Source organism: Chiloscyllium plagiosum, unplaced genomic scaffold (assembly GCF_037043375.1).
Source record: "Chiloscyllium plagiosum isolate Xiang-an unplaced genomic scaffold, Cpla_swu_hap1 HiC_scaffold_49, whole genome shotgun sequence".
Classification (NCBI taxonomy): Eukaryota; Metazoa; Chordata; class Chondrichthyes; order Orectolobiformes; family Hemiscylliidae; genus Chiloscyllium; species Chiloscyllium plagiosum.
The window spans coordinates 13079064-13100176 of NW_028270187.1; the positions used below are offsets into that span (position 1 = coordinate 13079064).

The window sequence follows — 21113 nt, forward strand, 5'->3', positions numbered from 1 at the left end:
GCTATCAATCTTTCCCTGTCAGGCTCTGTAGTGTCAGTGTTTGAGTGTATTTATTAATCTTTCCCTGTCAGTTTGTGTGACTGTAGTTATCGACCTGTATCTCTCAGATTCTACTTTATGCATATGTGAGTATAGTTATCCATTTGATTTGATCTGATTATTGTCACATGCACTGAGATACAATGGAAAGTTTTGTTTTGTGTACTTTACAGGCAGATAATATCATAAAAAATGCATAGGGAAATAGAACAGAATCCACAATACAGTATTAAAGCTGCAAGAGAGAGATTAACGTTAAAATTTGAGCAAGATTAGTGTGATGCTGGAAAAGCACAGGAGGTCAGGCAGCATCCGAGGAGCATTCTGGATAGAATGTAGGTGTTCTGCAAGGTGTTCAGCAACATTCTACATTCAATCTACATTCAGTTTCCCCAACATAGAGGAGACCACATTGTGTGCATTTTCCTTGCCACCGTCAGTTCTGAGGACCTGTCACTAGACCTGAAATGCTGCCACACCTGTGAATTTTCCACGAATTTCTGCTTTGTTATCAATCTCTATCTGTCAGTTTCTGCTCTGTGAATATATGAATGTCGTTATCAAAGTGTACATGTCAACTTAGGTGATTTGAAATTGGGAGCATAATCATTCTATTCATGTCAGTTTCTGCTTTGTGAATATGAGAGTGTAGTTATCAATCTTTCTCTGAAATTTACTGACACCTGCATGTGTGAGTTATTAACCAACCTGTCCAGAGAGTGTTCTGTGGTGTGACCAACATTTACCAGAGAGTGCCAGGGACAGATTAATAACTGCATTCACTCACATGTATTCACAGATTATTGGATTGATAATTACAGTTTGATACTTACACTCCTCTGTCTTCTACCTTCGAACAAGTTCTGTATCCAAATGGTTGGTTCTCCCTGTATTCCATGTGATCTAATCTTGCTAACCAATTTCCCATGGGGAACCCTGTCAAACGCCTTACCTGAAGGCCATATAGATCACATCTACCACTTTTCCCTCATCAGTCCTATTCTTCACCATTTCAAAAAAACTCAGTTGAGTCAGAGATACATGACTTCCCACACAGAAAGCCATGTTGACTCCCCCTAATCAATCCTGGCCTTTCAAAAATATGTAAATCCTGTCTCTGAGAATCTCTTCAACTGTTTGCCTACTGTCGATGTGGCTCAAAGGTAGAAGACAGAGGGTGGTGGTGGAGGGTTGTTTTTCAGACTGGAGGCCTGTGACCAATGAAGTGCCACAAGGATTGGTGCTGGGTCCTCTACTTTTTGTCATTTACATAAATGATTTGGATGTGAGCATAAGAGGTACAGTTAGTAACTTTGCAAATGACACCAAAATTGGAGATGTAGTGGACAGTGTAAAGGGTAACCTCAGATTAAAACAGGATCTTGACCAGATGGGCCAATAGGCTGAGAAGTGGCAGATGGACTTTAATTCACATAAATGCGAGATGCTGCATTTTGGGAAAGCAAATCTTAGTAGGACTTATACAATTAATGGTATGGTCCTAGGGAGTGTTGCTGAACAAAGAGACCTTGGAGTGCAGGCTCATAGCTCCTTGAAAGTGGAGTCACAGGTAGATAGGATAGTGAAGAAGGCATTTGGTATGCTTTCTTTTATTATTCAGAATATTGAATGCAGGAGCTAGGAGGTCATGTTGCGGCTATACAGGACATTGGTTAGGCCACTGTTGGAATATTGCATGCAATTCTGGTCTCCTTCCTATTGGAAATATGTTGTGAAACTTGAAAGTGTTCAGAAAAAATTTACAAGGATGTTGCCAGGGTTGGAGGATTTGAGCTATAGGGAGAGGCTGAACAGGCTGGGGCTGTTTTCCCTGGAGCATCGGAGGCTGAGTGGTGACCTTATAGAGGTTTACAAAATTATGAGGGGCACAGATAGGGTAAATAGGTGTTGGGGAGTCCAGAACTAGAGGGCATAGGTTTAGGGAGAGAGGGGAAACATATAAAAGAGACCTAAGGTGCAACTTTTTCACACAGAGGGTGGTGCAGGTATGGAATGAGCTGCCAGAGGAAGTGGTGGAGGCTGGTACTATTGCAACATTGAAAAGGCATTTGGATGGGTATATGAACAGGAAGGCTTTGGAAGGATATAGGCCAGGTGCTGACAGGTGGGTCTCGATTGGGTTGGGATGTCTGGTCGGCATGGACGGGTTAGACTGAAGGGTCTATTACTATGCTATATATCTCTCTGACTCTATGCTAGCAAATGAGATTTGATTAATTTTGGTTATCTGGTCAATGTGCACTAGTTGGATCAAAGGCTGTATGACTCTACAACCTGAAAGTTACAGGTTTGTAACTAGACTTTCATATATACACTGCAAAATCATGACAGGTGGCATATGATAAATGCAATTACATAGTCAGAAACCAAAGACTGAGAGGTACAAATTAATAACTGCACCCTGTGGTACACAGAGCAAAAGGTGGCATGCATATACTCATGCAGCACAGAAAAGTCCTTCAGGGATCGTGTCTGCACCCACAATAACTACCACCGAAGGTTTGCTAATTTCCTGCACTTGTCCCATATCCTTAAATAGTATGACATTTCAAGTGCTCATCCAAATACTTTTTCAAGGTTAAGGTTTCTGGGCTCCACTGCCTTCCCAGGCATTATATTCCAGATTTCCACCACTTGCTGAGTGAAAGAGACTTTCCCTCAATACATTTACCCCTTACCCTACACCACAGTGAGAATCCTTATCCTTACCATATCCTAACCCAATCACCACTTGTGATTGATCGCTGAAACAAAGGAAACAGCTTCTCTACATTCACCCTGTCCAAATGCCTCAATCTTTCACACCACAATCATGTGCCACCACCTCAGTCATCTCTGCTCTATAAAAAAAAAACAATCCAAGCTCATTTAGTCTCTCCTTTTTTTGGAAGTAATATTTGTGCTTTGATCCTGATCCCCGATACTGGGTCTGGGGTTAGCACTGCTGCTGTCACTGTCGGTTTATTGTGAATGATTTATTCTGGCAACCTTGCGGCGCATGCGCGATGCTGTCCGTTCCCCAAAGCTGACTGTTCCTGAGTAGATTTTGGATTAGTGGTGCTGGAAGAGCACAGCAGTTCAGGCAGCATCCGAGGAGCAGCAAAATCGACGTTTCGAGCAAAAGCCCTTCATCAGGAATAAAGGCAGAGAGCCTGAAGCGTGGAGAGATAAGCTAGAGGAGGGTGGGGGTGGGGAGAAAGTAGCATGGAGTACAATAGGTGAGTGGGGGAGGCGATGAAGGTGATAGGTCAGGGAGGAAAGTGGAGTGGATAGGTGGAAAAGAATATATGCAGATAGGACAAGTCATGGGGACAGTGCTGAGCTGGAAGTTTGGAACAAGGGTGAGGTGGGGGAAGGGGAAATGAGGAAACTGTTGAAGTCCACATTGATGCCCTGGGGTTGAAGTGTTCCGAGGCGGAAGATGAGGCGTTCTTCTTCCATGAGTCTGGTGGTGAGGGAGCGGCGGTGAATGAGGGCCAGGATCTCCATGTCCTCGGCAGAATGGGAGGGGGAGTTGAAATGTTGGGCCACGGGGTGGTGTGGTTGATTGGTGCGGGTGTCCCGGAGATGTTCCCTAAAGCGCTCTGCTAGGAGGCGTCTAGTCTCCCCAATGTAGAGGAGACCGCATCGGGAGCAATGGATGCAATAAATGATATTAGTGGATGTGCGGGTAAAACTTTGATGGATGTGGAAGGCTCCTTTAGGGCCTTGAATGGAGGTGAGGGAGGAGGTGTGGGCGCAGGTTTTGCAGTTCCTGCGGTGGCAGGGCAAGGTGCCAGGATGGGAGGGTGGGATGGAGGGGGGCGTGGACCTGACCAGGTAGTCACGGAGGGAACGATCTTTGCGGAAGGCGGAAAGGGGTGGGGAGGGAAATATATCCCTGGTCGTGGGGTCTTTTTGGAGGTGGCGGAAATGTTGGCGGACGATTTGGTTTATGCGAAGGTTGGTAGGGTGGAAGGTGAGCACCAGGGGCATTCTGTCCTCGTTACGGTTGGAGGGGTGGAGTCTGAGGGCGGAGGTGCGGGATTTGGACTAGATGCGATGGAGGACATCTTTAACCACGTGGGAAGGGAAATTGCAGTCTCTAAAGAAGGAGGCCATCTGGTGTGTTCTGTGGTTGAACTGGTCCTCCTGGGAGCAGATACGGCGGAGGCGGAGGAATTGGGAATACGGGATGGCATTTTTGCAAGAGGTAGGGTGGGAAGAGGTGTAATCCAGGTAGCTGTCGGGGGTTTGTAAAAAATGTCAGTGTCAAGTCGGTCGTCATTAATGGAGATGGAGAGGTCCAGGAAGGGGAGGGAGGTGTCAGAGATGGTCCAGGTAAATTTAAGGTCAGGGTGGAATGTGTTGGTGAAGTTGATGAATTGCTCAACGTCCTTGCACCAATGCAATCATCAATGTAGCGGAGGAAGAGGTGGGGAGTGGTGCCAGTGTAATTACAGAAGATCGACTGTTCTACGTAGCCAACAAAGAGACAGGCATAGCTGGGGCCTATACGTGTGCCCATGGCTACCCCTTTGGTCTGAAGGAAGTGGGAAGACTCGAAGGAGAAATTGTTAAGGGTGAGGACCAGTTCGGCCAAACGAATGAGAGTGTCGGTGGAAGGGTACTGTTGGGGACATCGGGAGAGGAAAAAACAGAGGGCTTGGAGGCCCTGGTCATGGCAGATGGGAGGTGTAGAGGGATTGGATATCCATGGTGAAGATGAGGCATTGGGGGCCGGGGAAACGGAAGTCTTGGAGGAGGTGGAGGGCGTGGGTGGTGTCTCGAACATATGTGGGGAGTTCCTGGACTAGGGGGGATAGGACAGTGTCGAGGTAGGTAGAGATGAGTTCAGTGAGGCAGGAGCATGCTGAGAAAATGGGTCGGCCAGGGTCGTCAGGCTTGTGGATCTTGGGAAGGAGGTAGAACCGGACAGTGCGGGGTTCCCGGACTATGAGGTTGGAAGCTGTGAGTGGGAGATCTCCTGAGGTGATGAGGTTCTGTATGGTCTGGGAGATGATAGTTTGGTGATGGGGGGTGGGGTCATGGTCGAGGGGGTAATAGGAAGAGGTGTCCTCGAGTTGATGTTTGGCTTCAGAGGTGTAAAAGTCAGTGGGCCAGACTACCACTGTGCCCCCTTTATCTGCTGGCTTGATGGTGAGGTTGGGATTGGAGCAGAGGGATTGGAGGGCTTCGCATTGAGAGGGTGAGAAGTTGGAATGGGGGAGGGGGGTAGACAGGTTGAGGTGGTTAATGTCCCGGTGGCATTTGGAAATGAAGAGGTTGAGGGCGGGTAATAGGCCAGCGCGGGGTGTCCAGGTGGATGCAGTGTGTTGGAGGTGGGCGAAGGGGTCCTTGGAAGATGGGCGGGAGTCCTGATTGTGAAAGTAAGCTCTGAGGTGGAGGCGGCGGAAGAAGTGTTCAATGTCACGGCATGTATTAAATTCATTGATGCGTGGACGGAGGGGGATGAAGGTGAGTCCTTTGCTGAGGACTGATCGTTCGTCCTCAGTGAGGGGAAGGTCTGGAGGGATGGTGAAAACTCGGCAGGGATGGGAACTGGGATCTGGTGTGGGTGTGGAGCTGGGGGTGGGGGCGGAGCCAGTAACTGGAGTGGGTATGATCAACTTCACCAACACATTCCACCCTGACCTTAAATTTACCTGGACATTCTCTGACACCTCCCTCCCCTTCCTGGACCTCTCCGTCTCCATTAACGACTTGACACTGACATTTTTTACAAACCCACTGACTCCCACAGCTACCTGGATTACACCTCTTCCCATCCTACCTCTTGCAAAAATGCCATCCCATATTCCCAATTTCTCCGCCTCCACCGTATCTGCTCCCAGGAGGACCAGTTCCACCACAGAACACACCAGATGGCCTACATCTTTAGAGACCGCAATTTCCCTTCCCATGTGGTTAAAGATGCCCTCCAAACGCATCTCATCCACGTCCCGCACCTCTGCCCTCAGACTCCACCCCTCCAACCGTAACAAGGACAGAACGCCCCTGGTGCTCACCTTCCACCCTACCAACCTTCACATAAACAAAATCATCCGCCGACATTTCCGCCACCTCCAAAAAAACCCCACCATCAGGGATATATTTCCCTCCCCACCCCTTTCCGCCTTCTGCAAAGACCGTTCCCTCCGTGACTATCTGGTCAGGTCCACGCCCCCCTACAACCCACCCTCCCATTCTGGCACCTTCCCCTGCCACCGCAGGAACTGCAAAGCCTGCGCCCACACCTCCTCCCTCACCTCCATTCAAGGCCCTAAAGGAGCCTTCCACATCCAAGGTTTTACCTGCACATCCACTAATATCATTTATTGCATCCGTTGCTCCCGATGCAGTCTCCTCTACATTGGGGAGACTGGACACCTCCTAGCAGAGCGCTTTAGGAACATCTCCGGGACACCCGCACCAATCAACCACACCGCCCTGTGGCCCAACATTTCAACTCCCCCTCCCACTTTGCTGAGAATATGGAGGTCCTGGCCCTCCTTCACTGCCACTCCCTCACCACCAGACGCTTGGAGGAAGAACGCCTCATCTTCCACCTCGGAACACTTCAACCCCAGGGCATCAATGTGGACTTCAACAGTTTCCTCATTTCCCCTTCCCCCACCTCACCCGAGTTCCAAACTTCCAGCTCAGCACTGTCCCCATGACTTGTCCTATCTGAATATATTCTTTTCCACCTATCCACTTCACTTTCCTCCCTGACCTATCACCTTCATCGCCTCCCCCACTCACCTATTGTACTCCATGCTACTTTCTCCCCACCCCCACCCTCCTCTAGCTTATCTCTCCATGCTTCAGGGTCTCTGCCTTTATTCCTGATGAAGGGCTTTTGCCCGAAACGTCGATTTTGCTGCTCCTCGATGCTGCCTGAATTGCTGTGTTCTTCCAGCACCACTGATCCAGAATCTGGTTTCCAGTATCTGCAGTCATTGTTTTTACCCGTCCCTGACGAGAGGAGCGCATGCGTGAGGCCCTCCCCCGGCGCTGCCATTGAGGAGCATTTCCTCAGTGAGTGCAAGAGGTTTGTTTGAAACAGACCGCAATGGAGAGATCAGCGCCCAGGGAAGCGAGGGAACAGCAGGCTCCTTCCAGCAGCACATCGGGATGGGAGACCGGGATTGATTCGGGGTGAGTTCAGGGAGAACCGGGGGCTGTTTGTAAGAGGCCGAGCGGAGCAGGAACTGGTCCCGGAACTTGGAGTGAGCGGGCTGGGGGGAAGAGAGAGGCCTTTCTCGGGCTGTGTGTGGGCCTGCTGAGGGAGGCAGAGCGGGAAGAAGCTGCTGTGGGACATTCTTGGGGTTTACAATCCTCTGAACACTGATGGGAATTCATTGTTTGGCTTCTGTTTCACGCTGTTTGTTGATGTTGGGCGGTGAATAATGGAAGCACAGACCATAATTTTGTGACAATCCTATAAAGGACACATATCAGAGTGAACAGATTTGAAGTTTCGAGTAAAGCATTGGACATAGCGTCCCTTGTTCCTTCCTTCAACATTTAGTGTTTTGGCAGCTTACTATTGATGCATTGCAGCTGCTTCAGGAATTCCCATTCATGGAGGTGAACAGATATTAGTTCTGGATCTCACCCAATTGTCACAAAGTTGCAAATAAAAGAAACCGAGACCAGGAGCAACTCAGGGAAAGAGTGGAATCAAAACCTGGTTCTGTTTGAATTGCTAGGTTTGAAAATACCCTAATGATTATTAACTGACTGTCACACTGATCAGTTTAATCTTGCCTAACTTGGCTTATGTTGATTTACAGCTGAAAAATCTTCTGTCTTCTGCCAAGCAAGTATTTGAATGACGAAGACAATGTCATATTTCCTCAGTACAAAGCCAAGTGTGACCAGCTGCTTCTAACAAACAGCAGGTATGTCAAAGCAGAGAACATCCTTTCCACAGGCACAGAGCAGATTGGATCAGATTTAGTTTGAGCTCAATTTCCAGAGATATATCCAAACAAGCAAACAGTCAGACTCAACTGCAGAAAGACAAGTTTCTTTTTTTCTCTGTATTCTCCATCAACACCTTCCCGGTTTCAATTAATATGATCCACAGGCCATGAACAATCACAGCATGTTTGAAGATGACTGGTTGTTTAAAGTAGGCAATTGGTGTACTAAATCAAGTTTTCATTTTAAAAGGGCATTTTAAATGTCACAATCCGGATAAACAATGACCTCATGCTTGAACAGAGTTTCAACAGCCATATGTGACAAGTAGTGAATCATTACTGAGAACACGCACACATATACAAAGGTACTGACTGATTCAGATTGAACCATCATATCAACACACAAGATACAGAGACTAACAGCGATGTACACACATTTACACTGGAGGAAACCGAAATGAATATATACAAAATGTTTACACAAAAACAAGCAACTAAATCCCATTCAGGCAGCATTCCATTTCAATAAGGGTGTCATGGCAGCTGAGGAGCTGCCAACCCCACCTTGATCTCAACATCATTCTCAACATATTCACCTTGCAGGGATAGAAATTAAATTTTCACTCTGCCCAGTATTACACATTTTTTAATAAAAATAAATTAACTCGGTCTCCAAATTCACTTTAATCTTCTACGAAGAATCCCAAATGTCCCACCCTATGAAATATTACAAAAAAGCAAGAAAATAGTATAATATCATCAATTTAGCAATATAATCAAATAATTACCCTTTAATTCAACAAAGGAATTTAGCCAAATCTTGTAATTTGTAAATTCTCATTCTTTTTGCAGGAAGAGTTCAACCATGTTCAATAAATTTGCCTGAATGATTTAAATCTTTTCCACTGTATGACAAAAATACAAGTCTTTTCACTTTCCTCATCGCCACCACAGAGCATCAGGAGAGTACTGCTAATGGCTTGCACCGTCACACCACAGAACAGGATTACGTAATACACACAATAGAATAATGAAGTGAACTAGCCAATTCTCTTTCCTGTAGCAGGAACATTGTGGTCAGTCGGCTACAATGCAGTTTATTTGTTCATTTCCCTTTCCGTGACACACTACCAAAGGAATGTAACGCCTGTCTATTTCTCAGCATTATTCACAAAAGTACGTAGCTATGCTGATGAAAAACTGATGACATCCTGAAGAACAGCCCATGGTATCATTCCTGCCAGTTTGAGTCTGCACTATAGGAGTTGGAAAACCCTTTAATTTTCTATTACACAGTCTATGACACAAAACAAATGCACTGAGCAGAAACTGACAGGTACAGATCGATAAGTGCACTCACACATTCACATAACTGAAATTGACAGCCATAAATTAATATCTAAATTCAGAGTCACAAAGAAGCTGGCCTGTATAGTTTGGTGACTGTACTTATATATTCACAGAGCAGTCAGATTGGTAACTATATTGCAATGTTCACATTGCAGAAAAGTGCATGTATAGATTGCTAACTGCATGCTGTAACACATATAGCAGAAATCGACAAGGACAAATTGAGAATGATATTTACATATCAGAACTAGCAGGTACAAATTGGTAAGCACATTCACATATTCGCAACACAGAAGCTGATAGGATAACATTGATAAATGCACTCTCACATTCACATGGTAGACACTGACAGTTACAGATTAATAACTGCACCCTCAAATACATAGAGCTGAAACTGACAGGAACAAATTAGTAAATACACCCTGACATTCACATTGTAGTGACTGGCAGAGGTAGTTACTGACAGAGAAAGCTTGATAACAAATGTATCATATCCACGAAACAGAAACTGACAGGAACAGATTAACAATAACACAGTTTCATATTGCATAAACTGACAAGTAATTTTTGATAACTAATCTCACAATTTCATACAGGTATCTGACAAGTATAGATCAATTGCAATACTGAGTTTGACAATAGAATAAAAACTGACAACTACACTCTCACATTCAACTTATATTATAAACAGTTGCAGCTTGATATCAACTCTCACCCATTCACATTGCAGTCACTGACTGGGACAGATTGATGATGACACTCACACATTCATATGACAGAAACTAACAGAGGTTCAACTCGATAACTAAAACCACATATAGATGTAGGAGACGCTGACCGGTGGAGACTGATAATTATACTCTCATTCACATTGCAGAAACTGAAATGGATAACTGCACCCACATATTCATTAAGAAACTGACAGGTACAGATTTGATAACCACAGTCACACATTCAGATTGCAATAACTGACAGGAACAGATTGACCCTTCATATGAGATATTCCCAAGAAAGTAATAAAACAATGTCATTTATTCAAATTATCAATACAGCTCCCTCCAACATTATGGAATATAATTGATCAGGTCCCAGAATTTGAGACACATTTATGTTTTCTTAACATCTCTTGCACCTCCTCTTTTGGCCTATGGACTGTTTTCAAGATATCAATATTTATTTCCCAACGTTCCCTAGCCTCCACTTCTATGTCTCCAGACATAGAACAACAACTGTACTCACACATTCATATTACAAAGAATGGCAGATTCAGATTGATAAATGCATTCATATGTTGTCAGATCAGAAACTGATGGGGAGAGATTCATCTAGCAGAAACTTTCAGGTATAGTCTTTTCGTTAGAATTAGAAGCCATGCAGTTTTGAAACAGGACCTTCAGTCTGGCAAATCCACACCGACCCTCTGAAGATTCTCTCAACCAGAACCACCCCCTTATCACTCTACATTTACCCCTGACTAATGCACCTAACCCACACATCCCTGAACACTATGGGCAATTTAGCATGGCCAATTCACATAACCTCTTCTTTGGACTGTGGGAGGAAACCGGGGCACCCAGAGGAAACCCACACAGACACTGGGAGAATGTGCAAACTCCACGCAGACAGTCGCCCGAGGCTGAAATCGAATCCAGGTCCCTGGCACTGAGGCAATGGAGCCAACCGCTAAGCTACTGTGCCGTATAATGTACCACATTATACAAGAATATTCACACCGCAGAAACTGACTGGTACAGATTGATTACTACACACGTATGTTCACAGAACAAAAACTGACAGTTACAGATTGATAACTACATTTTCATATTCACATTGGAGAAAAGGACAGGTATGATTTAATGAATACATTTGCATTTTTACAAGCAGAAACATTCAGGGATATATTAATAACAGCATTCATACATTCACATATCTGAAACTGATAAGTACAGATCAAAAATTAAACTTGCTTATTGACGTAGCAGAAACTAAGACACACAGATTGATACTTGCACTCATACATTCAGATAGCAGAAACTGACAGGCACAGATGGATAACTACACTCACACAGCAGAAATTGACAAAAACTTTCCCATCGCATAACCCAACAGGTAAAGATTTATTACTACACTTTCAAGTTGACAGAGGGAAAATCACACTGTTATGTACAATTGATAACATCAGAATCTCACAGGTACATATTGGTAACTACGCTCTCTCATTGACCCAGCAGAAATTGACAGATGCAGACTGATAATTACACTGACACATTCACAGCACAAACTGACAGGAACAGGTTGACAACTACACTCATTCATTCATGTAGCAGAAACTAATAGGTAGTGCAGGAGTCTTGTGTGGCTATTTCCATTGCAAACAAGTATGCTGTTTTGGAAAATGTAGGGAGTGATTGATTCACAGGGGAACATAGCACAAACAGCCAAGTTTCTAGTATTGAGACTGGCTCTAATGCAATGAGAGGTACATCGGGTTCCAAGAGATCAATTGTGTTAGGGGACTCTCTAGTCTGAGGTACAGACAGATTTTTCTGTGGCCAGCAGTGAAAAATCAGAATGGTGAGTTGCTTCCCTGGTGCCAGGATCAAGGATGTCTCAGAGGATGCAGAATGTTCTCAAGGGAGAGAGAGGCCAGCAGTAGTTCATTGTCCACATTGGTACCAATGAGACAGGAAGGGAAAAGGTTGAGATTCTGAAGGGAGATGACAGAGAGTTAGGCAGGAATTTAAAAAGAAGGTCCTTGAGAGTAGTAATATCTGCATTACTCCCAGTGCTACGAGATGGTGAAGGCAGTCGTAGGAGGATAGAGCAGATAAATGCATGGCTGAGGAGCAGGTGTATAGGCAAAGGATTCACATTTTTGGATCATTGGAATTTCTTTTGGGGTAGAAGTGACCTGTACAAGAAGGACAGATTGCACATAAATTGGAAGGGGACTAATATACTGTCAGGGAAATTTGCAAGAGCTGCTCGAGAGAGGGCGGACGGGTGGGACCCAGGGAAATAATGAGGAAAGAGATCAATCTGAGACTGGTACAGTTGAGAACAGAAGCGAGTCAAACAGTCAGGGCAGGCAGGGACAAGGTAGGACTAATAAACTAAACTGCATTTCTTTCAATGCAAGTGGCCTAACAGGGAAGGCAGATGAACTCAGGGCATGGTTAGGGCATGGGAGTCGGATATCATAGCAATTACAGAAACATGGCTCAGGGATGGCAGCTTAATGTTCCAGGATATAAATGCTACAGGAAGGATAGAAAGGGAGGCAAGAGAGGAGGGGTAGTGGCGTTTTTGATAAGGGATAGCATTACAGCTGTGCTGAGGGAAGATACATCCAGGGAAGTTATTTGGGTGGAACTGAGAAATAAAAAAGGAATAATCACCTTCTTGGGATTGTATTATAGACCCCCTAATAGTCAGAGGGAAATTGAGAAACAAACTTGTCAGGAGATCTCAGCTATCTGTAAGAATAATAGGGTGGTTATGGTAGGGGATTTTAACTTTCCAGATTTGTTAAGTGTACAAGAAAATTTTCTGATTCAGTATGTGGATGTACCTAATAGAGAAGGTGCAAAACTTGACCTACTCTTAGAAATAAGGCAGGGCAGGTGAATGAGGTGTCAGTGGGGGAGCACTTTGGGGCCAGCGACCATAATTCTATTAGATTTAAAATAGTGATGCAAAAGGATAGACCAGATCTAAAAGTTGAAGTTCTAAATTGGAAAAAAGCCAATTTTGACGGTATTAGACAAGAACTTTCAAAAACTGATTGGGGGCAGATGTTCGCAGGTAAAGGGAAGCCTTCAGGAATGATATAACAAGAATCCAGAGAAAGCATATTCCTGTTAGGGTGAAAGGAAAGGCTAGTAGGTATTAGGAATGCTGGATGACTAAAGAAATTGAAGGCTTGGTTAAGAAAAAGAAGTAAGCATATGTAAGGTATAGACAGGTTAAATTGAGTGAATCCTTAGAAGAGTATAAAGGCAGTAGGAGTATACTTAAGAGAGAAATCAGCAGGGCAAAAAGGGGACATGAGATGACTTTGGCAAATAGAAGCAAGGAGACTCCAAAGAGTTTTTACAAATACATTAAGGACAAAAGGGTAACTAGGGAGAGAATAGGGCCTCCCAAAGATCAGCAAGGCACCCTTGTGTGGACCCGCAGAAAATAGGGGATTTACTAAATGAGTATTTTGCATCAGTATTTACTGTGGAAAAGAATATGGAAGATATAGACTGTAGGGAAATAGATGGTGACACTCTGAAAAATGTCCATATTACAGAGGAGGAAGTGCTGGATGCCTTGATATGCATAAAGGTGGATAAATCCCAAGGACCTGATCAGGTGTACCCAAGAACTCTGTGGGAAACTAGGGAAGATATTGCTGGGCCTCTTGCTGAGATATTTGTGTCATCAATAGTCACAGGTGGAGTGCTGGAAGACTGGAGGTTGGCTAACGTGGTACAACTGTTTAAGAAGTGTGGTAAGGACAAGCCAGGGAACTATAGACCAGTGAGCCTGATGTCGGTGGTGGGCAAGTTATTGGAAGGAATCCTAACAGACAAGATGTACTGTATTTGGAAAGGCAAGGATTGATTAGAGATAGTCAACGTTTTTTGTGCATAGCAAATCATGTCTCACAAACCTGATTGAGTTTTTTGAAGAAGTAACAAAGAAGATTGATGAGGGCAGAGTGGTCCTATATGGACTTCAGTCAGGCGTTTGTGAAGGTTCCCATGGGGGACTGGTTAGCAAGATTAGATCTCATGGAATATAGGGAGAACTAGCCACTTGGATACAGAACTGTCTCAAAGGTAGAAGACAGAGGGTGGTGGTGGAGAGTTGTTTTGCAGAATGGAGGTCTGTGACCAGTGGAGTGCCACAAGGATCAGTGCTGGGTCCTCTACATTTTATCATTTATATAAATGATTTGGATGTGAGCATAAGAGGTATCGTTAGTAAGTTTGCAGATGACACCAAAACTGTAAGTGTAGTGGACAGCGAAGAGGGTTACCTCAGATTCCAACAGGATTTTGATCAGATCAGCCAATGGGCTGAGAAATAACAGATGGAGTTTAATTCAGATAAATGCGATCTGTTGCATTTTGGGAAAGCAACTCTTCGCAGGACTTGTACACTTAATGGTAAGGTCCGAGGGAGTGTTGCAGAACAAAGAGACCTTGGAGTGCAGGTTCATAGCTCCTTGAAAGTAGAGTCACAGGAAGATAGGATAGTGAAGAAGGCATTTGGTATGCTTTCCTTTATCAGTCACTGTATTGAGAACAGGAGTTTGGAGGTCACTTTGCAGCTGTACAGGACACTGGTTAGGCCACTGTTGGAATATTGCGTATAATTCTGGTCTCCCTCCTATCAGAAAGATGTTGTGAAACTTGAAAGGGTTCAGAAAAGATTTACAAGGATGTTGCCAGGGTTAGAGGATTTCAGCTATTGGGAGAGGCTAAACAGCAGGGGCTGTTTTCCCTGGAGTGTTGGAAGCTAGGGGTGACATTATAGAGGTTTCCCAAATTTTAAGGGACATGGATAGGATAAATAGACAAAGTCCTTTCCCTGGGGTGGGGGAAGTCCAAAACTAGAGGGCATAGGTTTAGGGTGAGAGAGGAAAGATATAAAAGAGACGTAAGAGGCAACATTTTCACACAGAGGGTGATACACATATGGAATGAGCTGCCAGAGGAAGTGGTGGAGACGGGTACAATTGCAACATTTAAGAGGCATTTGGATGGGTATATGAATGGGAAGAGTTTGGAGGGATATTGGCTGGGTGCTGACAGGTGGGACTAGCTTGGGCTGGGATATCTGGTCAGCATGGACGGGTTGGACCGAAGGGTCTGTTTCCTTGCTGTACATCTCTGACTTTGTGACTGTATGAGGTACAGATGATGACCACTAATTGCATATTCACAGAGCCGAATGTTCCAATGCTGGGCTCACACATTCACATTACAGAAACTGACGTACGTTTTGATAAAGGCATTCGGACATTTCCAGACCAGAAACTTACAGCTACATGTTCATATCAACATTCTCTCACACAGACAGTAGAAACTCACAGGGATACATTGGGAAATACACATACACATTCGCATAGTGGAAACTGACATGTCCATATCGATGACTATATTTGGATGTTCACAAAGCAAAGACAGATTGATAACTGCACCATATTCACAGAACATAATCTGACAGGTAGAGATTAATAACGATATTTCTATAAGCAGATAGTTGAAACTGACAGGTTTATAAATTGATAACCTCATTCACAAATTCATAACACAGATACTGACAAGGAATGATTGATATACACACTCACATATTCACCAAGCAGAAACTGACTGGTACAGATTGATAACTAAACTCACATGTTGAAATAGCATAAGCTGAATGGTGCAGACTTATAGCTCATACTGCCAGATATTGGTTGAGATGTACACTCTCATTGACATAGCAAACACTGCAGGTATAGTTTAATTACTTCCTCAGATATATGGAGGAAGCACTGCCAGGGACAGATTACACTCTTTTCATCAAATAACAGAAAACCACAGGTACAATTTGATAACAACACTTCCACTTTCACAGAACATAAACTTGCAGATTCAGTTTGATAAGTACACTCAATTTTACATAGAATCTGACAGGTAGAGATTGAAAATTCTATCTCAATATGACTCACATATTGACTTGGCAGAAACAGATAGACATAGATTCAAACCTGTGGTCCCATACTCACATTAACAACACTGACTGGTATACTACAGAATAGACAGAGAAAATTTTCTGACAAGTATAATTTGATAAAGACATACATACGGCAGAATGTATTGGTCACAACACTGTCTCACCGAGCAGAAACTGGTGGGGAAATATTGATAAATACACTCATATATTCACATTGTAGAGACTGACAGGAAGAGTTGCTTCTGAATTTCTCGTATTCACACAGTGGAATTAGGTGTAGATAGATTGACAATTTCACACACATATTCAGCCAGAAAAACTGACAGGTATGGATTGGTAACTACATTTACAGATGCACATACATTCTGACAGGGACAGATCAAAACTGAACTCTCAGAAAAACTCAAAGCAGAATCTGACAGATACAAAAAGATAAATGCATTTACACATCCATAAAACCAAACACTGACAGTTACGGATTGAATCAGAGTGTTTAATTAACAGAGAACAGAAACTAATGAGGAAAGATTGATCAATTCACTTTCACATTGCAAAGGCTGACAGCAATAGATTGATAAATACACCCACAGACACAGAGCAGAAACTGATAGGTACAAATTGATAACTACACACATGTATGCACGTAGCAGAAAGTGACATAGACAGATTGGTAACCACAGTCACATGTTCTCATTGCAAAAACTGACAGCGACACATTGATTGACAACTACTTGTTGACATGGTTAGGTGAATTGGCCATGCTAAATTGCCCGTAGTGTTAGGTGAAAGGGTAAATGTAGGGGAATGGGTCTGGGCGCGTTGCTCTTCGGAGGGTCGGTGTGGACTTGTTGGGCCGAAAGGCCTGTTTCCACACTAAGTAATCTAATCTAATGACAAAACTGACAGGTAGTGTCTGAAAATGACAGTCACCTTCACACAGCAGAATCTGACAGGCACATATTGATAATTGCATTCTCACATTCACATTGACTGAAACTGACAGGTATATGTTGATAAATGCATTCACTTATTAACAAACCAGAAACTGACTGGTGCAGGTTATTCCTGACACACTCACATTAACAGAGCAGAAACTGACAGGGATAGGCTGGTCAATAAACTCACACATTGACATTGAAGAGACTGACAAATTCATATTTAGAACTGTATTTTGACATTTACAAGTAGAGATGGATAACTAAATGCAAATATTCATACAGAGGAAACTGACAGGTACAAATTGATAGCTATATTTACATATCCACGAAACAGAGACTGACTGGAACAAATTGAGAAATACATTCTCATTGCAGAAATGGACAGTGCTCTCAGCTACAGGGTTATGGGGGTGCAGGAAGATGGGATTACCATGGCCATCTAGTGTATTTGTGTTGGAATGAATAAGATAGGCCAAATGGCCCCTTTATGTACAATTTCATTGCAATGGATCGATAGTTCTATATCAACCTGTCCCTGTGAATCACTGCTATGTGAATACATAAGTAATTTCAGAAAGATTTAGAGGGACAAAATGTGAGAGTGTGTTTGTCATTCACATAGTAGGAATTGACATGCATAATTCAATAATGAAACTGATATTCACAGCCCCACTTGCATTGGATAACCCATTCATGGAGCTGTACAGTTATTAGGGAGTTTCTGGACCTCACTCAATTGGTGTTTAATTAACAAAAAGAAAAATCATCAGACATGTCGTTCTGTTGGAATTCTTGTCTTTAAATACAATATCCTAATGATTATTAACAGAATGTTCCGTTGATCAGTTAAATATGGTCAAACTTGGCTGATGGTGATTTACAGGAGATTTCCCTTCTGCTTTCCTCCAGGGAAATACTTGAAGGACCAAGACAATGTAATTTTTCCTCGGTACAGAGCCAAGGGTGACCAGTTCCTTCTAACAAACAGCAGGTATGTTACTGCTGTCAGAGTGAAGAATATAATTTCCACAGCCAGAGCGGATTGGGTCAGCTTCACGTTGAGCTCAATTTGAGAGAGAAAGACAACAGAGAAAATGTAGGTTTGTTTTTTTTTCCTCACAATTCACAATGCACATGTGTCCAGTTTGAACAAATATCACTGGTCACAGCTCATTGACATTTGCACAATATTTAAACTGCAAAGTCTGAACTCTTGTCCAAACTCTCTCTCTCTCTCTCTGTCTCTCTATACAAACGTACCCACTGTGGAAGAACTGACAGTTACAGATGATGACTACACTCACACATTCAGATGGCAGAAACTGTCAGGGACAGATTGTGAGAGAATAATAATCATTCACCTCGCAAAAGTTTACAGGGACAGATTGATAATCGCACTCCTGTTTTATACAGCCAATAACGAAAAGTAAACTAACCCTTAACCAACCTGAAATTCTGAACAACACTGTCATTCACAGTGTAATCAGGGAATCGTAGTTTAAACAAATAACACAAGAGATTGTCACAATTAAAATTCGCACAAATACCATGTTCAAAATATCCTTAAATAACAGTAACCAGTTCAAAGTGAGTACAAATGACTTGTCACCAAATAATTTTCAGAGAAAATCCACATAGCAAAGTTTATAATAAAAAAAAATCCTGCTAGAAACTGACATGCATGGAATAATATCTATTCTAATGTAGTGCAAAGTAAGATATCAGGAACTTAAGTATTGGCAGCAGGCTGTTTACACCAATTGAGGGGCCGAACAGATAGAGAGTAAAAGTATTGTTAGTCAGTAGGGAGCAAAAAGCACGGATCACAGGACATCCGTTCTCTTTAGTCATTGGGGTAATCAGAGTAAAAATGACACACACATTGGCAGCTCTTCTGAGGAATGCATGAACAGTTTGAGATTATACTACTGGAGATTTGAAGCAGAATAGGGGAAAAGATAATCGAAGGGTGTTGACAGAGTAGATGCTGGTAGAATGTCCTTCATAGAGTCGTAAAGATGTACAGCATGGGAACAGTCCCTTCACTCCAACTCTTGTATGCCAACCAGTCATTCCAACCCAATCTTGTCCCATCTGCCAGCACGGGGCCCATATCCCTCCAAACCCTTCCTATTCATATACACATCCAAATGCCTTTTAAATGTTGCAATTCTACTAGCCTCCACACTTCTTCTGGCATCTAATTGCATACATGGACCACCCTCTGCGTGAAAAAGTTGCCCCTTAGGTCTCTTTTATATCTTTTCCCTCTCACCCTAAACCTATGCCCTCTAGTTCTGGACTTCCCTCCCCAGGGAAAAGATTTTGTCTATTCATCATATCCATGCCTCTCATAATTTTGTAAGCTTCTGTAAGGTTAGATGCGTTAGTCAGGGGTAAGTATAGGGTAGGGGAATGAGTTTGGGTGCTTTTCTCTTCGGAGGGGCGGTGTGGACTTGTTGGGCCAAAGGGCCTGTTTCCACACTGTAGATTATCTAATCTAATCTAATCTAAGGTCACCCCTCCACCTCCGCTCTAGGCAAAACAGCCTATTCAGCTTCTCCCCATAGCTCAAATCCTCCAACCCTGACAACAACCTTGTAAATCTTTTTTGAACCCTTTCAAGTTTCACAATATCCTTCTGATAGGAAGGAGACCAGACTTATATGCAATAGTGAAACCGTGGCCTAACCAATGTCATGTACAGCTGTAAAGTGACTTCCCAACTCCTGTACTCAATACAGTGACCGATAAAGGAAGGCATACCAAACGCCTTCTTCACTATCCTATCTATCTGCGACTCCACTTTCAAGGAGCTATGAACCTGCACTCCAAGGCCTCTTTGTTCAGCAACACTCCCTAGGACCTTACCATTAAGTGTATAAGTCCTGCTAAGATTTGCTTTCCCAAAATGCTGCACCTTGCATTTATCTGAGTTAAACTCCATCTGCCACTTCTCCGCCCATTAACCCATTTGATCAAGATCCTGTTGCAATCTGAGGTAACCTTCTTCACTGTCCACTACTCCTCCAATTTTGGTGTCATCCGCAAACTTACGAACTATACCTGTTATGGTCGCATCCAAATCATTTATATAAATAACGAAAAGTGATGGACCAAGCACCGATTCTTGTGGCACTGCACTGGTCACAGGCCTCCAGTCTGATCCTGACAGATCCACATTGAGTCCCAAACTAACCAACCAGAGAGAAGCTATCATGCCTACAAAGTAGCCAATTTGGAGCCATGCTTTCCTCCATCCTTTATTAGCATGGCTGATGCCGTCAGTCTATAAAGAGTGAGCTCCAAGCCCACTTTCCCTTATTTTGTGTCTGAGAGTAAGCGGTGGTATGGCTGAGGAAAAGAAGGGTCAAGTTTCCAAGAATGGCACCAGTGAAGGGCGGCAAAAAGAGGAGTCGGTCCAAGAAAGATTGTTACTCCATCTACATCTACAAAGTGATGAAGCAGGTCCACCCCGACACCGGCATCTCCTCCAAGGTCATGAGCATCATGAACTCGTTCGTCAACGACATTTTCGAGCGCATCGCGGGGGAGGCTTCCCGCCTGGCCCATTACAACAAGCGCAGCACCATCAGCTCCCGGGAGATCCAGACCGCCGTGCGGCTGCTGCTGCCCGGGGAGCTGGCCAAGCACGCCGTGTCGGAGGGCACAAAGACAGTGACCAAGTACACCAGCTCCAAGTGAAGGACCGCATTGTACTGAAACACACACATCCACAACCCAAAGGCTCTTATAAGAGCCACCTACAACTTTCCTGAAACAGCTGGACCATTATGTTTCTGGGTATGTACCATTAATGTCCCTGCGGGATTTGTCTGTTGTAAATGTTATATAAAGTAATGAGTGATCGCTGACCCGATGCGCGCCTTACTCTCAGATGCGATTATGTATATCCTGTAGTCCCTGCCTGGGGAGAGAGATCATCTTAAACGCCACTGAGTCATTTTTCAGCTGCTTGTATGTGTCCGTGTTACTCGATCAGTTCAGGAGTTACAAGCCCCAATAGGGCACGAACCCTGAGTTTCACCCCCGGAAAACGAAGTGCCCTTTTGCCCCGAGTACCAGCCGACTAGCAAAATAAACAGGTTCCCTCGGAGTGCGATTTTACTTTGTTTACTTT

The 21113-nt window shown here is 43.7% G+C and overlaps 1 protein-coding gene across 1 annotated transcript in view; it reads left to right on the forward strand.

The window, feature by feature from the left end:
• LOC122544608 (histone H2B) overlaps window positions 1–20677 on the forward strand; it is a 171985-nt gene extending 151308 nt beyond the window's left edge. The window contains exons 2-3 of the mRNA XM_087984495.1: window positions 7839–7946; window positions 17882–20677. Coding sequence (XP_087840621.1) covers window positions 20357–20677 — 321 coding nt within the window. The 5' untranslated portion in view covers window positions 7839–7946; window positions 17882–20356. The remainder of the gene's footprint in view (window positions 1–7838; window positions 7947–17881) is intronic.
• Window positions 20678–21113: the final 436 nt, after the last annotated feature.